The 20670-nt window shown below is 39.5% G+C and overlaps 1 protein-coding gene across 1 annotated transcript in view; it reads left to right on the top strand.

Moving 5' to 3' along the window:
• The first annotated feature begins 14011 nt into the window (after positions 1-14011).
• LOC131220761 (30-kDa cleavage and polyadenylation specificity factor 30) overlaps positions 14012-20670 on the top strand; it is a 32099-nt gene continuing 25440 nt past the window's right edge. Inside the window, exon 1 of the mRNA XM_058215590.1 lies at positions 14012-14594. Within this exon, the coding sequence (XP_058071573.1) occupies positions 14173-14594 (422 nt within the window). The 5' untranslated portion in view covers positions 14012-14172. The remainder of the gene's footprint in view (positions 14595-20670) is intronic.

The raw sequence follows: 20670 nt of genomic DNA, 5'->3' as shown, positions 1-20670 counted from the left end.
GGCACCCCCTTCTCCTATAAGAATTTCATGACCTACTTTGGATGGAGGAGAAGAGAAAAAGATAGAGAGATGGAGAGAAGATGAAGAGAAAGATAAGGGAGAGAGTGTTTGTGTGAATGATGAGAATCTTGATGCTTATAGGTTTAGTATTTCCTCAACCAAACCGATGGCTACTACAAAACCTCCACCAAACCCACCCATGTCAAGAAGTGGAGGTAAGAATAGTATATTTTCCCTTCAATAGAGCAACCCAGTGTAGATTTCTAGGCATTAATGTTGTTTTTCTTGATTTTGATTTAGGAATTGGTGGTTTTACCCAAATCACCAAACTCTAAGATCTTAAAGAATGAAAATCTCTTCTTAAGTTGCGGACTATTATTCTTAAGTGGTCTAGCACCAATTTTAGTATGAATCTAATGATTATGATTGTTTGGTGAAGTATTTGGATAATCCAGAGAAACCCTAGCCAACCCCTACATGATAGATTCCCCAAATGATATGAAATGATTATGTATTGCTTGTTGTTCATTAATATGATTGGGCATGAATTTAGTGAATGCATGTTCATTTATTGCTTGATTCTTGTGTGATAATTCCGTATGGCTTGTATGTCCCATCAATCCTTATTGAATAGTAGTGTGCTCGCATTAGTCCTCGATGTATATTATGCTATCCTTACTCCTTGTTGCATATTGGTGCTTGAAATGATTTATAGCTCTTGATTCTTCCGCTAACCCCCATAAAACACATGCACAAACATTTAGTAATATTGTTAGGACTTGCATTTATGGAAAAATCTGAATTCCTATGTTGATGTATGAGTGCATTACATTACTTGAGTTTAGATGATAAACCATGAATTGTTGAAGTGTTACTGAATATCATTAAATCCCTAGGTTGGTCAGAAAACTAAGGGAGTGAAGGTGGTCCCGTTGGTAGGACCATCCTGCGGCTAAACCAGCGGGTTTGGGCGGATTCGAATGGGTGACGGTAGTTGGACTACGTGCGTCGCTTGTGCCGATGTCGTCCGTCACGTACTCGCCTGGACTCGCACGGTCTAGCCCAATTATTGACCAACTATGATTGCTAACTATGTCTACTCACGCCTGAATGGAACCTGAAACACCCTTTACCCACTGAAGCCCATTGATAACCATTTGAAACTAATCCACCGTCTTGAGAGCCAGGCATAGTGGAATGAGACACTGTGTCCATGCTGTCGGCCTACGCTGGGGTGACGAGCCTCCCCGTAGTGACTGCTAGAGATCCCTTTCCCAGCACTCCCCATGTACTTAAAATTGAGGATGGGGAACTCAATGGGATTAATGATCACGGGGTCTTGGCCTCGTAACTAGTTAAGGGCATTAATATCGTGGGGTGTACCTGTTTTCCTAATCTACTGGATGAACGGAATTAACTAAATACTCGATTAACATTATTCATGCATTGCATTAGCTAAGGTTTGACGACTCAGTAGTTGAGGTCACAATGAGGGAGTGTTGGTCATGTGCAATCGTTAGACAGAGTCGCTCGAGGGAGTGTTGTGGCGAGGTCATGCATCATATCATTATCATGCATATGCATTGGCAAGATTAGTTAAGAATTTATGAATGTTTGTCTTTCATTAAATTCATAATACAATTGATGCCTGATGTAACTTAAGATTAATAGCACCCACTGAGTTAATCACTCACTCCCACTCTGGGACGGTATTTTAAAATACTAACGAGATTTTTCAGTAGTTGCAGGTGACACTGAGTACGAGGAGTCTTTCGGCATGAGCTTGGATAAGGAGGACGAGCTATTCTATTTCCAGTTGATAGGCGGTTCGTCGTAGATTTCGCAGGCGGACTTGAGTCCCTAAGTAGTGGACTTAGCATACTATTCTTTTGGACGTATTATTCCTTTGTATTTTTGTTGGGTGACGCTTTGTGCGTCCTATCGATATTTTTGGACATTGTATATATTTAATCATTTCCCTTCCAGTAGACTAGTTATGAATTGTGATTCATATTTTAAGTAATTTCATGCTGCTCATTAGACCGGATTAAACGCAAAACAGTAAAAATTGGCTATAAGTGATACCCAGGAACTTGGGAGCCGAGTGTATACACGACTTCCAATTTTCAGGGTGTTACACAGACTCTTCTTCAAGTCGGGAACGTGCCTCACCTCAGTTAAGGTACACTGTCCCATCTATGCACACTGTACCAATAGCCACGACGTTACATGCAATGTTATTACACATAAACACTTGTCCACCATCGCACTCTCTGTAGCTGGCGAACCGACTCTGATGAGGAGTCATGTAATAAGATGCCCTTGTGTCAATAATCTACTCACCTATACGATCATCGTACAAGTGTTTGATTATAGACATGTACAAGACATCACTTTCACATCAACTCGTACATTCATCAGATCGACATCGTTGGCCTACCTGGAAGAAGCCTCAAAGTCTTTTCTCTTCGATTCAAGATTTGTGCAATCATTCTTCATGTGTTCAATCATCTCATAATTCCATCACTTTAACTTGCATTTCCCCTTAGATTTGGATTTAAACCTTGAAAATCTTATATCTCGCTTAGTATTTCTGCCTCTCACGATCAGTGCATCATAAGAGGTCCCTATGCTACCATTTATATTTCTCATAGCCTTCCCCTGAAGGGATAGGATTACAGTGTCCATACTCAGGAACTTATTACTGGTGCACAAGGAGTCCCTGAATGACTCATATGACGCCGAAAGAGAATTTGGCAAATACATGCCGAGCTTCATCTTTGATGACATCCTCCATGTCTAACAACTTGCAAATCAACATATTAAAATTACTGATATGGGCCTCTACATTTCTACTCTCTATCATCCTGAAGTTGAACAATTGCAGTTTCAAATGTAGGCGATCTTCAATAAGGGGTTGTTTGATTTTTAATTTCTCTGGTAAATATAGGGAAATAAGTAATTATTACTTACCCCACCTGTTTGAAATTTACCGGGAATTACATTTTGAAAAGCGGTCCATACAATACCTGTTATTACTGATTTAAATATGTGGGCCCCACCATGATATATGTAAGTTATCCACACTATCCATCCTTTTAAAAAATACATTTTAAGGCATGAACCCAAAAATTAAGAAAATCAAAAGCTCAATTGGACCACACCTTAAGGAACAATGATCATTAAGACGTCAATGGTTGAGAGCTATTTTCTCACTCGGGCCCACATTGATGTTTATTTGTCATCCAACCTGTTCATATGGTCACACAGTCATGGATAAAGGGGAAACAAAAATATCGGTTTGATCCAAAACTTTTGGGGTCCTCAAGAAGGTTTCAATGGTAGGAGTTCAATTCCCATTGTTTCCTATGTTGTGGTCCACTTGATCTTGGGATCTGCTTTATTTTTTGGCTCATGCCCTAAAATGAGTTGGCTAAAGGGATGGATGGTGTGGATAAGACACACACATCATGGTGATCCCCATGATTTAACATTTTTTCCTCGGGTGACGTGAGTGTTATAAATAAAAGGTGGCAGTCAATATCACCTTGGAAATCCAACTAGAAATACACTGGTAAATAACTATTACCCATTTACTTTGAATTACCTCTGTAATTAGAAAATCAAACGGAATTTTTTCACATGAACGATCTCTAACTTCGCCGACAAACTCATTGCGATTTTCTCCCTCAAAACATTATAGAGAACCTCATCTATGAGACACAATCGGATAAAGGATAATGCGTTCTTATAAAGGGTCTTTCAATCAACGTTACTCAAAGACAGTCGTCATTCCTCAAGATCCCCATCATCGCCTTGTTTAGTTAATAGGCTAATCATATTAACTTTCCATAACTCAAAATTATTTTTACCCGAGTACTCCTCAATATCATACTTAGTGTCTCCCATTGATATTAATCATTCAGATTCAAGCATGGGCCTCAACGTTAGCTCTAATACCACTTGTTGGTGGATCGCGGAAGCACACAGAATATTTTATGATAGTAATCCAATTGCACCAAGCAAACGCAAAGAGAACAATTCGATTTAACGTAGAAAAATCCTTTTGGAAAAAAACCACGGCACAAAGTGACAAACGATCACTATGAAAGCAAAAAATTACAAAGAGAAAGAACTTACCCGATTTGAACAACCTCGAATGTCACACTTGCTACACCCTTTGAAACCCTATGATGATTTAGAAACACTCATAATACATTCCGATCCCGTTTACACCCACCCACCCACCAACTAAATTCGCAACTTTGTGAAAAATTTGCACAAAATCTTTTGATGCCATCGAACACTCATACATGGCATCGAAACTAATCCTTTGATGGCATTGAACTAACAGGTCAACTGTCTAGAGACAAAATATGATTTTTTGAAAATTCTTAATGGCATTAAACACCTATTGATGGCATCGAAAATGTGCCAATTTAGTCCAGCGAACAACTAAATCTAGAAAATATTGATAGGATCTAGAACTATTCGATGTCATCGAACAGTCTATCGATGACATCAACAAGCCCTCCATCTGACTCGATTTAAGACATCAAATACAACATTTATTTCAATTGAATGAGTCATGCTATCATACTATCAAAATAAATGTCGTCAATTACATTTATATGAATTCTAATACATTTCAATTAAAGGACATCAAACACCACAACACCGCAACTCAAACATCATAACCTTATTTAAATTTTTTTTAAAGAAATAAAAAACTAATAAGGTATTAAAGCAGAATTTCCTATCTTAAGTTACCTACATGCACTGCCAAAAGGAGTTAGGATTGTTTGATACCCAAATCCCTTGGGACGTGATCTGCCATGTATGGCCAATCAGAAAAACAATATGGGTCACATTTGGTGATTTTCACCGTTAAAAAATTTGTAGTGCCCACCATAACATTTATTTTCCATTCAATCCATTCATAAAGTCACAAAGACATGGATGAAGAGATAAAACAAACTTCATAATGATCCAAAACTCCTGTAACCCCTAAAAGGGTTTCAATGGTAGACGTTCAATTCCCCACTGCCTTTTACAGTGTGGTCCACTTGATAGTTAGATCTGTCTTATTTTTCGTCTCAAGCCTTAATATGAGCTCACCAAATATATGGACGGTTTGGATATAACACAAACCTCATGATGGGACCCATAAAAGCAACGAAAATTCAAAAAAAAAAAAAACAGATTGCTGGCGCCGCGCCAATATGGCAGATTTTTTTATTTTTTATTTTAACAAGGAGAACTTTTTCCCCACTTACATTTTTCTATAATACATAATTATGTAAATATGTATATATAAGTATATAAAAATATTTTTCTATCTTTTAATTCATTTCTTTGTCTATTTATTTAACAAGCATATCTCCTAAACTATAATGAGTTACTTAATGTACCACATATGATTTTGGGGTAGGAGAAGCTAATTTAGCCAACCAATGTAGTTATTTTCCAAGATTCCATCGGGTCGATGGTCAAAAATTCATTTCATTCACTTCACGGTCAATTTCATTCATTTTATTCACTTCGCGGTCAATTTGCTTCACTTCACGGTCATTTTCATGCATTTCACGGTCATTTCTAGTGATTTCGTTTAGATTCACGGTCATTTCCAGGCACTTCACGGTCAATTCCCTTCACTTCACGGTCATTTTCATGCATGTCACGGTCATTTCGCTTCACTTCACGGTCATTTCCATGCATTTCACGATCAATTCCGGCGATTCTATTTAGATTCACGGTCATTTCCATGCACTTCATGGTCAATTCCATTCACTTCATGGTCATTTTCATGCATTTTCCAGTCATTTTCGGCAATTCCGTTTAGATTCACGGTCATTTCCATATACTTCACGGTCAATTCCCTTCACTTCACGGTCATTTCCATGCATTTCATAGTCAATTTACTTCACTTCACGGTCATTTCCATTTATTTCACGGTCATTTTCGGCGATTCTGTTTAGAATCACGGTCATTTCCATGCACTTCACAGTCAATTGCCTTTACTTCACGGTCATTTCCATGCATTTCACGGTCAATTCTCTTCACTATAAGGTCATTTCCATGCATTTCACGGTCATTTCCGGTGATTCCGTTTAGATTCACGGTCATTTCCATGCACTTAACGGTCAATTCCTTTCACTTTACGATCATTTCCATGCACTTCACGGTCAATTCCCTTCACTTCACGGTCATTTCCATGCACTTCACAGTCAATTCCCTTCACTTCACGGTCATTTCCACGCATTTCACGATCAATTCGCTTCACTTCATGGTTATTCCCATTCATCTCACGGTTATTTTCGACGATTCCGTTTAGATTCACGGTCATTTCCATGCATTTCACGGTCAATTCGCTTCACTTCACGGTCATTTCTGTGCATTTCACGGTCATTTTCGGCGATTCCGTTTAGATTTACGGTCAATTCGCTTCACTTCATGGTGATTTACATGCATTTCACGGTCATTTTCGGTGATTCTGTTTAAATTCATAGTCATTTCCATGCACTTCACAGCCAATTCCCTTCACTTCACGGTCATTTCTACGCATTTCACGATCAATTCGCTTCACTTCACGGTCATTTCCATTCATTTCACGGTCATTTTCGGTGATTCTGTTTAGATTCACGGTCATTTCCATGCACTTCATGGTCCATTGGCTTCACTTCACGGTCATTTCTACGCATTTCACGATCAATTCGCTTCACTTCATGGTCATTTCCATGCATTTCACGGTCATTTCCGGCGATTCCGTTTAGATTCACGGTCATTTCCATGCACTTCACGGTCAATTCCCTTCATTTCACAATCATTTCTACTCATTTCACAGTTATTTTCGGCGATTCCGTTTAAATTCACGGTCATTTCCATGCACTTCATGTTCAATTGCCTTCACTTCACGGTCATTTCCATGCACTTCATGGTCAATTCCCTTCACTACAAGGTCCAAATGACCGTGAAATGCATGGAAATGACCATGACATGAAGGGAATTGACTGTGAAGTGCATGGAAATGACCGTGAATCTAAATGGAATCGTCGGAAATGACCGTGAAATGAATGGAAATGACCGTGAAGTGAAGCGATTTGATCGTGAAATGCGTGGAAATGACCGCGAAGTGAAGGGAATTGACCGTGAAGTGCATGGAAATGATCGTGAATCTAAACGGAATCGCTGGAAATGACCGTGAAATGCATGGAAATGACCGTAAAGTGAAGGGAATTGACCGTGAAGTGCATGGAAATGACCGTGAATCTAAACAGAATCGCCGAAAATGACCGTGAAATGCATGGAAATGATCATGAAGTGAAGTGAATTGACCGTGAAATGCGTGGAAATGACTGTGAAGTGCATGGAAATGACCATGAATCTAAACGGAATCGCCGAAAATGACCGTGAAATGAATGGAAATGACCGTGAAGTGAAGTGAATTGATCGTGAAATGCGTGGAAATGACTGTGAAGTGAAGGGAATTGACCGTGAAGTGCATGGAAATGACCGTGAATCTAAATAGAATCGCTGGAAATGACCATAAAATGCACAGAAATGACCGTGAAGTGAAGGGAAATGACTGTGAAATGCATGGAAATGACCTTGTAGTGAAGGGAATTGACCATGAAACGCGTGAAAATGACCGTGAAGTGAAGGCAATTGACTGTGAAGTGCATGGAAATGACCATGTAATGAATGGAAATGACTGTGAAGTGAAGAGAATTGACCATGAAATGCGTGGAAATGATCGTGAAGTGAAGGGAATTCACCGTGAAGTGCATGGAAATGACCGTGAATCTAAATGGAATCGGCGCAAATGACCGTGAAATACATAGAAATGACCGTGAAGTGAAGGGAATTGACCTTGAAATGCATGGAAATGACCGTGAATCTAAACGAAATCGCCGGAATTGATCGTGAAATGCATGGAAATGACCGTGAAGTTAAGGGAATTGACCGTGAAGTGCATGGAAATGACCGTGAATCTAAACAGAATCGCCGAAAATGACCATGAAATGCATGAAAATGACCGTGAAGTGAAGCGAATTGACTGCGAAGTGAATAAAATGAATGAAATTGACTGCGAAGTGAATGAAATGAATTTTTGACCATCGACCCAATGGAATCTTGGAAAATAACTATGTTGGTTGGCTAAATTAGCTTCTCCTACCCCAAAATCATATGTGGTACGTTAAGTAACTCATTCTAGTTTAGGAGATATGATTGTTAAATAAATAGACAAAGAAATGAATTAAAAGATAGAAAAATATTTTTATATACTTATATATACATATTTACATAATTATGTATTAGAGAAAAATGGAAGGGGGAAAAAGTTCTCATTGTAAAAATAATAATAATAATAAATTCTGCCAGACTAGCGCGGCACTACCGCCGTATCGGCAGTAGTTCCGCGGCAATCTGGGCTCTTTTTTTTTGCTGTGGAATTTTCATTGCTTTTGTGGGTCCCATCATGAGGTCTGTGTTATATCCAAACCGTCTATCTATTTGGCGAGCTCATATTAAGGCTTGAGACGAAAAATAAGACAGATCTAACTATCAATTGGACCACACTGTAAAAGGCAGTGGGGAATTGAAGGTCTACCATTGAAACCCTTTTAAGGGTTATAGAAGTTTTGGATCATTATGAAATTTGTTTTTCCTCTTCATCCAGCTCTTTGTGAACTTATGAATAGATTGGATGGAAAATAAATGTTATGGTGGGCCCTACAAAATTTTTAACTGTGAAAATCAATTTTTCCCACTGCTCTTTGTGGTGTGGTCCAGTTGATCTTTGGATATGATTTTGTTTTTTTAATGCTCCGAAATAATCTTGAAATATGGATGAATGTTGTGGATATAACAAATACATAACTACGGGGGCATATGTAACTTTGATATCTTTTGAACTGTTCGTACGACTCGGAGTTCGAGGAGCACCAGTGCTCGTCTTCGATACATACAGACGGCTTCCCAAAGAAGTGGGCTTCCCAAGTAGGGGCAATTTCGACATTTGGGAAGCCGTTTATATGTATGGGGCTTATTCTTGATGGGTAAAAAGAAGTGGGCTTACAAATGTAAACGAGCCATAAATGGGTCGTACAGTTGTAAATTTCTCCACGAATTTTACGCAGCACTCGCGAGAAATTTACGATTGTGAACCCCACCTTTTATCCATTGGATATTCTTGAAGCAATACAAACTTAACATATGCACTTAGACCTCCTTGTACGGATGACAGATTCCAGGACAAAAATACCCCTCCTTTTCACGGAAACAGATTGGCTACTCCCTTTGCCACCCACCAATGGCAGAATGTCAGTGGTCTGTGGGCCCCACCATGATGTATGCTTTTCATCCATGTCGTCCATATATTTTTCCAAATCATTTTATGGTATGAGACCAAAAATGAGGTAAATCCAAATCTCAAGTGTACCACATTACATGAAACAGTGTTGAATGTGCATCAACCATTAGAAATCCTCCCCGTCTAAGTTGGGCCCACTGTGATGTTTGTGAGAAATCCTCCCCGTTTAAGTTCATTTATAGGGTCACAAAGACCTAGATGAAGAGGAAAAACAAATTTCATAATGATCCAAAACTTCTGTAACCCTTAAAAGGGTTTCAATGGTAGACGTTCAATTCCCCACCGCCTTTTACATTGTGGTCCACTTGATAGCTAGATCTATCTTATTTTTCATCTCAAGCCTTAATACGAGTTCGCCAAATAGATGGACAGTTCGGATATAACACATACCTCATAATGGGACCCACAAAAATCAATGGGGATTACAACTGGAAAAAGAAGAAGAAGAAACCAGCGAGTTGGGGTCGACCGGGTTGGGATTCGGTCAACCGGGTCAAAGTTGGGCCTATGCAACGAATTATAACCGTAGGCAGAACTGTCGTGCTATGCACTTTTTTCTCTCTCTTTTTTTTTTAAAAAAATAATTTTATTTTTTACATGGAGAACTTTATTCTACCTACATTTTTCTCTAATACATATATATATAAATAAATTTTTTTTTTTCATTTCTTTCTTTATTCATTTAACAAGAATATCTTCTAAACCAAAATTAGTTACTTGACGTACAACATATGATTTTGGGGTAGGAGAAGCTACTTTAGCCAATTAACCTAGTTATTTTCCAAGATTTCATCAAGTTGATGGTCGAAAATCCATTTCATTCACTTTGCGGTCAATTTCAATTAGTTCGCAGTCAAACTGAAAATTAAGCGAGGCAAACTAGAGATTGAGTGGGGCAAACTGAAAATTAAGCGGGGCAAACTAGAAATTGAGCGGGGCAAACTGGAAATTGGGCTGGGCAAACTGAAAATTGGAGGACTACTTCATTATGAACACAAAGAAAATATCATTAGTTTCACCATTTCTTCTTAATTAAACTAATGCTTGCAATTCAATCTATTTTCATTTTGCATCCAAACACAACTCATGTGTTAACTCGAACTATTTATATGAAGAACAGTTCTTGAGCTCCAACGATTAAAGAATAAGACACATACCAGAACATAAATTCCTCTGTCCTTGAGAATCCTGACATTTTGATTGAAATGGCTCAATATATGATGTATCAAAACAGACAAGTATTAAAATGAGGTTGATATTTATCTGTACCTCCCAACCTCCTTAAGCATCTTAGCAATATTTTGTTATGCATTGTGTCCACACTAAGCATCAATAATTGCTGTAAGTAATTTGGTTCTTCAATGAGATGAGATATCTAAAGTACATAATACTCACCATTAGAGAGTCTAGAGTTCTTGAATACACAAGGTGTCATCAAAAAATAATATTTCAGCAACGGATTTTTCATATGTCATCGGACCTTCAAATGCACAGGACTCATTATATCAATGCACATATGAATTGAATCGTAAACATTCGCAAGATAATGACGTTTCTTAGAAGTAATGTTGAGGAACCAGCATTTAAACCACAGTTATGCTTCTTTCAAGTCACCTTGAAAGTTGCGGCATTACAATTGGATTCCACACACTCAATTTCTAGTTTGCCCCGCTCAATTTTCAGTTTGCCCCGCTCAAATTCTAGTTCGCCCCGCTCAATTTCTAGTTTGAGCGGAGTAAACATGAAATTGAGCAGGGCAAACATGAAATTGAGCAAGGCAAACATGAAATTTAGTGGGGCAAACTGGAAATTGAGCGGGGCAAACTAAAAATTCAGTAGCGCAAACCGAAAATTGAGCGGGGCAAACATGAAGGTTGAAGGTTATTAAAGAAAGTTAATTATTTGACAAAAAAATTTAGACATTTTTTTGGGGTTTTTAACATATCGAAAACTTTAGTTAACATGTTGACCCGATCGATCAAAGCGTTTCGATCGGTTGACTCGATGGATAGATAAGTTACACAGTTTCAAGTGTTTTTATGCAATTTATTTCTATTTCTAGTTTTGATTATATATATTAGTGTAATTGATATTAGTGTTACTGCTAGACATGCTTAAGGGTTTGAAAGGATTACACCCTGGACCATATTCAAGTGGTAGACTAAGTGAAGATACCTCGTTTCAACATTGAGGTCTTGGTATCAATTCCCTAGTGGGGGTGGCTAATAGTGGAGTGTACATTAACAGCGGATTGTACTAACAAGCTAAAAAAAAAAGAGAGAGAGGAGAGTTTGAAAGGATTTTTGAAGAAAGAAAAAGACAGGGTTTTTCTCATGGGTCTTCGAATCAGTAATGCAGTGCAAATGAGCATACACTAAGGTTCTTTTAAAGAACGATGATCTGTAATCATCAAATATTGGAAATGCAGTGCAAATGAGCATACACAATGTTTTCAGTATTTATGTTGTTGGAAATGCTGACATTGTGATCACGCCTAGTACCACTTTGATAAATGAGGTGATGATTGTCGTGGTTTAGTGTCGATAGTTCCAATCGACCAAATAATTTAGGATACTTTATGGGATCCATTAAAATATCTAGTAGAATCTCGATCGTTAATGAATTACCATACAATACATTGCATATTGAAGAATGGTAATTTCTAGTTTGCCTCGCTAAATTTCTAGTTTGCCCCGCTGAATTTCATGTTTGCCCCGCTGAATTTCTAGTTTGCTCCGCTGAATTTCATGTTTGCCCCGCTGAATTTCTGGTTTACCCCGCTGAATTTCATGTTTGCCCCGCTGAATTTCTAGTTTGCCCCGCTCAATTTCATGTTTGCCCCACTCAATTTCATGTTTGCCCCGCTCAATTTCTAGTTTGTCCCACTGAATTTCATGTTTGCCTCGCTCAATTTCTTGTTTACCCCGCTCAATTTCTAGTTTGCCCTGCTGAATTTCTAATTTGACCTGCTAAATTTCATGTTTGTCCCGCTGAATTTCTAGTTTACCCCACTCAATTTCATGTTTGCCCCGCTCAATTTCATGTTTGCCTGTGAAGTGAAGGGAATTGATCGTAAAATGAATTGAATTGACCATGAAGTGAGGGGAATTGACCGTGAAATACATGAAATGAATTGGATATAACACATATATTTGATTAACAAATTCTACTTAATTTTCCACGTTGCAAAACCTACTAAATTTCGGTGTTTAAATTCTACTACGTACGTCAAATGAGCCCTTGTGTTATTTTCAAGTTGGATTTGCAAAATTGCAATTTGAGGGCCACTTCCTATCATTCCCTCTTGGTTAAAATAATTGTTCTCAATTGAATTCACCTGTAAGTCCAAACACAATTCAATCATTTGCCGAAGAACTTGTTGCTAAACCCATGGTCATGATCATCATAACAAGATGAATTACCGATAGCTAATCAAAATGCTTATCTGCTCTTAAATTCTAAATCTTTTTTTTTTTTTTTTAACAAAAAATAGAATCAGTGGACACTTGTTGTTTGAGCAGTGTGGTGGGATCCATGACATTAAGGTGGGTGGGACCTAACTGTGGGGCTCACCGTGATGTATGTGACTATATTCACGCCTTCCATCTATAAAACACCTAGCCCAATTGACCTCGACTCATTGTACCACTACCGAGTTATTTATGTCAATGGCTACGGTTATATTCCGTAGCTATAGGGAGCACTGCTTTCCCATACTCTTTTTGCAAAGCAGGGGCATTTTCGCATTTATTTATTTATTTATTATTTAATGTGTTGCTTTTGTGGGTCCCATCATAAGGTCTCTGTTATATCTAAACCGTCCATTTATTTGACGAGCGCATATTAAGGCTTAAGGCAAAAAATAAGACAGATCTAATTATCAAGTGGACCACACTGTAAAAGGTAGTGGGGAATTGAACGTCTACCATTGAAACCCTTTTAGGGGTTACAGAAGTTTTGGATCATTATAAAATTTGTTTTTACTCTTCATCCAGGTCTTTGTGACCCTATGAATGAACTTAAACGGGAAGGATTTCTCACAAACATCACAGTGGGCCCCGCTTGAGTTCCCAGCGCAGGGATGTCCGTCGACGAGGGCTCGTCTCTGCACGCCAGCCAATCCGCAAGGCAGGGGCATTTTCGTCCTGAAATTCGGTGTCCGTACAAGGAGGTCTAAGTGCTTATGTTAAGTTTGCATTGCTTCAACAATATCCAATGGATAAAAGGTGGGGTCCACAGTCGTAAATTTCTCCGGCACTACCATGATGTCTGTGTGGAATCCACTCCGTCCATCATTGCGACTGCCCCCTCTAAGATGTGATCCAAAATCCAGGCAGATCAAAAACACAGGTGGGCCACGACACTGGAAACAACGGATAAATCCAAATCTAAGGTGTAACATACCACATGAAAAAGTGATGATTGAACTTCCACCGTTAAAATTTTTATTGGGCCCACATTAGTTTTAGATCAAGATGAAATTTTCGGAAACGGATTGGCTACTCCCCCTGCCACCAGCCAGTGGTCGGTGGTCGGTGCTCCGTGGGACACAACCAGCCCGTTTCCCTTTATCACGCGCCAGGGATGCACGCACCCGCCACCGTCCGCATTTTCCTACTCTCTCTCTCTCTCTCTCTCTCTCACCAAATTACCAAAATACCCTTTTCACGGACCAAATTACCGAAACACCCTCTCTATTTCTCTCTCTCTCTGAGCAAAACCCTCCCCCAAAGAAAAACCCTAACCCTAATATCTCTTGACAATTTCCCCCTCCCCATTGAAACCACACTCTAAAAGAAATGGAAGAAGACGCGGAAGGCGTCCTCAGCTTCGACTTCGAAGGGGGCCTGGAGGTGGGCCACACCGCCACCGCCATCACGAACCCCACCCCCTCTTCGGCCCTAATCCCCACCGATCCCTCCGGCCCCAACGCCAACAACCTCGCATTGGTCCCCGCCGCGGCGGGCCCCGGCCCTGACGCGATCGTCGGCATGAACAATCACGTCCATCCGTCGATGATGGGGGGCCGGAGGAGCTTCCGGCAGACGGTGTGCAGGCACTGGCTGAGGAGCTTGTGCATGAAGGGGGACGCCTGCGGGTTCTTGCACCAGTACGACAAGGCGAGGATGCCGGTCTGCAGGTTCTTCCGCATGCACGGAGAGTGCCGGGAGCAGGACTGCGTCTACAAGCACACCAACGAAGACATCAAGGAGTGCAACATGTGAGTCTTGCATATGCTCTCTCTCTCTCTCTCTCTCCATCCATTGATTCGATTCAGCGTGTTTTGGGTATATTTGGTAATTTCTTTGGAAATTGGGGTGATTGTCATTTCTCTTGTAACATACACACAGACAAACACACACTCTCTCTCTATGTTGATTGTTTAGGTGTATTAGTGTATTGTATTGCAGGGTGGAGTCTGCAATTTATGTGGATTCTGAGGGTAGTTGTGATGTTTATTTTTTAATTTTATTATTTCTGGATTTGGATTTGTTTTGAAAATTTGAGTGGGATGTGGAGCAGCGAAGAGAGGGAGACTGGAAGAAAATAAGGATAGGTCATTTTGAATCTCTCCAAACTGTGGTTGTATGGAGTCTTGCTGTCTACTGCATTGTCTAAACTTATAACAAATGGAGCATCACGCTTCGAGGAAAATATCACGGCTTTAAATGAAAGTGTAAATCAAAATTTAATTCGTCAACATCCTTATCCGCACATTATCTAAAAAGCATACATAAGAATTGAAACTGGAATATAATCCTAGCAATTCATTAAATCTAATCATAACAATCTATTTTAAACACATTAAAAAGAACTAAAATATCCATAAATCTTGTCACAACCATACTATCCTTCTGCAAATGGGTTATAACTCAGTCAAGTGATATCAGAACTGCAGAGCCTGGTGCTAGCTTGAAAGCTAATTCAATAAGTTTTTAGATATTACCATTTTCATGTGATTCAATCATCATTTGGTATCCAAAAAGTAGCCCACAAGATGATTAATGAACATAGTGAAGGGTAACATGCGACTACAACCACTCATTACTTTTTGAAAATTTGGACATGTGGACCCACAGACTGATCTACCACACGGGTGGCACACAAATCACATTACCACTTAGGGTACGTAAAACCATCTCGATCAAGGTATTAAAAAAATGGTTACATAGTGGTCGTTACATAATGATAATGGTGGTACCTGTCGATATAGGGCCGTAACACCCAATTTGAAAAAAGAAGAAGACTGTCACAGGCTTGTAGCAGCCTTCGGCCCGTAATGGTTGTTACGGGTTTCATAACGGGCACAGGCTTGTAAAGGGCTGATACAAAGTCGATAGTTTTTTTCCTTCTACAAAAATTCAACCATTTAGGGTTGTTACAACTCTTATTATAATAATGGCCATCATTACCATTATCGAATACTTTGATCTGGATAGATTCTAAGGCCGATTCCTGGGGCTTTCATGGGGCCTACATTGGGTAGCATGATGCTTTCCTCCTCTGTCCTTTTCGACATCCTTCTATTTGTGATGTCAAATGTATGTTCCCATATAATGGGACAAACAAGATAAAATAGACAAAAGCAAATAGGATATATAGCCCAATTTATCCTTTTTTCAAATGATCCCACTCTATATCATGTTAAGAAACCAAAAAGGTGGGATTAGGAATTGTATTTGGACAAAAACTATATTTATCGAAGAGTGAGATGCTAGGAATTTGCATTAAGATAAGGGGGGTAAAGTCTTTGTATGTTACCATTTTTGTGATGTGAAATGTATGTCCCCTATGATGGGAAGAATGAGATAAAACAGTCAAAAGCAAATTGGATATAGGCATAACTCAATTTTATCATTTTTCCGAACGATCCCACTCTACACCAAGTTAACAAACCAAAAAGATGGGGGTAGGAATTGTATTCGGAAACAGGTAAATTTGTCATAGAGTGAGTTGCTGGAGTTCGTATTAAGATCAGGGAATGTGCTTAGCCTCAGTCTTTGGATGTGACATAGGTAGCTTCCCTTCCACTTAGAAACAAAACTATTACATATTAAAGTAATGTCCCTTTCTGAGTGCCTGCCATTTGTCATGCGGCGCATAGAAAAGCTACAAAGGGACTTCCTTTAGGAAGGGTTTGAAGATCAACATCTAAGCTTATCCCATTCCCAACTAATTGGGGTCTGCTACATGAATCTGCCATTCCACTCTATCAAGGGCCATAACTTCGGTTAGACCATAGGTGATCAAGTCTTTTCTTACTACCTCCAACCATGTCCTTTTGGGCCTTTCCCTTGCCTTTTTAAAGCCTTCAACTTGTACCAACTTACTCCTAATTGGCGCACTTCTTGGTCTCCTTTTCAAATGACCAAACCATCTATGTCTACTTTCCATCATCTCATTACCCATTGGTGCTACTCTTAATTTCTCTCAAATGCATTCTTTTATAATTCTATCATTCCTTGTCTTGTCACTGATGCGGGACAATTAACCACTTTATCTAAAAGCTCGAACTGATAGAGCATGGCAAATTAATGCCTAGGCCCCAAATCCATGGGTTAGGTCCTTGGTTGAACCCTCATCGTGGGCTCCAAATCCATAGGTTCTGCGGGCCGCCCACCTTGAGTGTGCCCCTGCATCCTGCAGGCCACCCCACTCGAGCTTGGTGTGAAAATGCCCTCGCATTAGTCACGCATCTATCTCAACATCCTCTTTTTCGCTACACTCATCTTATGAACTTTTTTATGAAGTGTGCAACACACCGCCTTATAAAGCATGGCTGATCTTATAGCCATCCTATAGAATTCTCTTGTAGTTTGAGTGGTACAAAACAATCATTGAAAACTCCAGAGTCCCATCTCCATTTCCTCCACCCGTCTTGAATTCTATGACAACATCATTCCCAATCTCTCTACTCTAATAATTATTGACCCAAGATACCGAAAGTAGTCATTTTGGGAAACTTCTTGTTCAACAATCCTACCTACTTCCTCGTTCCCACTCCTATCATTATTAAAATTGCACTCCATATACTTTGTTTTCGTTAGAATAATTTTAAATCCGTTAAATTCTAAAGAATCCCTTCATAAATTTAGCTTTGTGTTTATGCCCTCCCTTGTATTGTCAATTAAAATTGTGTCATTTGCAAACAACATACTTTGTGAGATCTTGTCCTGCATATGCCTTGTTAACTCATTCATAACCAATGAGAAAAGGTACAAGCTCGATGCCGACCCCTAGTGTAAGCTTACAATGATTGGGAACTCACTCCTCTATACTAGTGGTTCTCACATTTGTTACAGCTCTCTCATGCATATTTGTAATCATGTTAATATATCTTCTTGAAACTCCTTTCCTAGTACCCACTAGATTTACTCTCTAGAAAGGTATTTTGAGATGGGTATGTAACAACCATAATGGCCGTTGCGTAATGGTTACTGTGGTAACCGTTATGCATTACAGGGCTGTAATGACCGTTATAGAAAAATTGACTCGTAACGACCGTTATGGCATGTAGTGGATTCGGTTAGGCTGGAGTAACATCGAGTTTTGTCAGGCCATGACGTGGCTCCATTTCATTGGCCAACCAAACATGATTATGTACTCGACCCGACAAGCTTTTGAAAGTTGGTGGGTTTCTCTCTGATAAGTTTTTGCCAGCCAATGGAATGACATCACGTCATGGCCTGACGGAACTCGGTGTTAACCTGGCTTGACCAAATCCACTCCCATCATAATAGTAATGGCAATGGCTGTTACGACCACAATTATTGTTATGGAATACCTTGCTCTATAGGGACCCTATTGTAAGCCGTTTCTATGTAAATAAAGACCATGTGGAGATCCTCCCCAACTCCCTCCCTCCCTATATTTCTCCATCAATTGTCTATGGGTTGGAAGATGAGAAGAAATTTTATTTGGTTGGTTGCAGTGAAGTTTGTAAGCTACAAGACTGCTGGAGGGATAGGATTAGAGATCCCAAAGTCATGAACTGTGCATGACTAGCCAAATGGCATTGGAGGTTTGGCTCAGAAGTGGTTGGTCTTTGGGGACAAATTGTAGTTAAGAAATATGACACTTAAGAGGAAGGATGGTTCACAACTGACACTTCTTTGTACAGGGCTTCTGGTATTTGGAATGTGGTAATGGGAGGCATAAATGATTTTAGGCAAGGAATAGCATGTGTTGTGGGGAATTGGATTAGGATAGGGTTTTAGGAAGATGTTTGGCTTGATGACCCTATTGTTTGGAATATGGTAGAATTTGTGGTCTAGTAATCAATAAGAGGGAGTTGGTATCCTGATGCTTAAGTATCATGGGACGTGATATCTTGGCCCCCCTCTTTTGTAAGGAACTTTTGTGGTGATGAGTTTTAGGAATTTTTCAGATTGCATATCTGATTGTGCAATTTCGTGACATTTCCTAGGGTCAAAGATAGATGGAGGTCGAAAGGTGAAAAATCAGGTTCCTTTTGGGTTAAATCTCTATAGCAAATTATCATGGTGGCTGAGAGAGAACCTCAATCCGACCCATTAGCATGCCTATGGTGATTCCCCTATCCCCCAAGGGTGGTTATATTTAGTTGGCTGGTTGCAAAGAACAACATCCCAGCCATCAACTATTTGTGGAACAAGAAAATTAGTATTGGGAGTTAGTACTCTATATGTCTTGAAGATGCGGAATCGGGTAACTGCTGTTGTCAGTTCGCTTCAATTGTATGGAGGAAGCTATTTGCCCTTTTCAGAATGTTCTGTTTAATGCTTGGGTGTATTGGGCTATAGATTAAGGATGATTATATGGGGTTTCGCAACAAAAGAAAGAATCTTCTAAGGCATTGTGCTCTTTTGTTAATATTGTGATGCATAGGAAGGATTGAAACAATAGGGTTTCAACAAGTTGGAATGAGCAAAAGCAGTATTTGAAAGAGCGAAAGGAAGGATGATTTTGTGGGCTTCTGGAAATGTTCTTTTTAAGGGTTGTAATTGGGAAAAGAATTTGGGCTCATTGGGGAAGAGTTGATATTTTGTATGCGAGGGTGTTTTTAGGATAATTTCTCATCCTCCCTTGATGTTTTTTTTTGTTGTTGTTGTTGTTATTTTTTTTTGGTTAAAATCCAATAATGGAAATTCATTAAAAGAAAGACCTAAAGGGCCATCATACAACGCAAAAAAAGTCATAGGCTACAGAAAGACCTAGCGGGTCATTGAACTCCTTTTTTTTTTTTGTTTGTTTGTTTGTTTGTTGAAGGGTAACAGAGAATTTTATCCCAAAGGTGCCGAGCTAGCGCCACAAATTACAAACTATGAAGAAAGCAGAGAAGCAAAGTTACAATCAGCAAAGTTACAATCCTTTTAAGTTATATACATTCGAAGCCGAATCCCTAACAAAAGACACAACCCTTGAGAAAATATCCATTTCCTTGCTAGAGATATTACGGAAGCATTTACCATTTCTTTTCGCCCTAAGTGCCCACCATATAGCTAGAATAGACATCTTTCATGCATCTGTCCTTGCTTCCCGATCCTCACATCATGCCAACTCAAAAGAAGCATGACAAGTGACTCTGGCATTATGCAACCAATACATACTGAAAGAAGAGATGAAATGATGCCACACTATCGCAAGAGCCTTGTAATGAATGAAAAGATGGTTGATTGATTCTGCATCCTTCATACACATCACACATAGTTTGGAAGGATCATGGATCTTCTTTGAAGGTTATCAATGGTGAGCACTCTCTTTCTTCCTACCAACCATCCAAAAGCACCAACTTTCGGTGGGGCTTCGTTGGACCACACATGGGATGTAACACCACACTGGGAGACGATCGAGCAAGCAACCATAGAGAGATCAAACCGAGAAGCAACTCAACGTATCCTTGAGCCACAGCATCTTGTCTCGCTTGCTACTATCCGAAACATAAAGGATAAGCTCGTTTAACAATCTCACAAACATTTCAATTTCCTTATCATCCATATCCCGACGACAGGGAGTGCACGAAATGATATCGTTGCCTAAGACATAATAGCATTTGAAACCTTAATCTCCTTTGCCAAAGAGAGCCCTGTGATACTTGGCAACGTATCTTAGAGAGGAAGATCTCCCGCCACAATCTTCCCAAAGGCGAATTCTTTCACTGTTCCCCAAAGAAAAACCAATCTCTTCACTAACCTCCTCGTAAACCGAAATCCCCTTCCACATCACAGAGGCTCTATATAAAGAAGATCCCTTAATCCACCATCCCCTTTCTTGCAACCGTACTTGCTTGCGATTATTCTCTCCACCACGAACCTTCT

This window comes from Magnolia sinica, chromosome 12, assembly GCF_029962835.1.
Source record: "Magnolia sinica isolate HGM2019 chromosome 12, MsV1, whole genome shotgun sequence".
NCBI lineage: Eukaryota > Viridiplantae > Streptophyta > Magnoliopsida > Magnoliales > Magnoliaceae > Magnolia > Magnolia sinica.
This window is presented reverse-complemented; position numbering and strand designations above follow the sequence as displayed.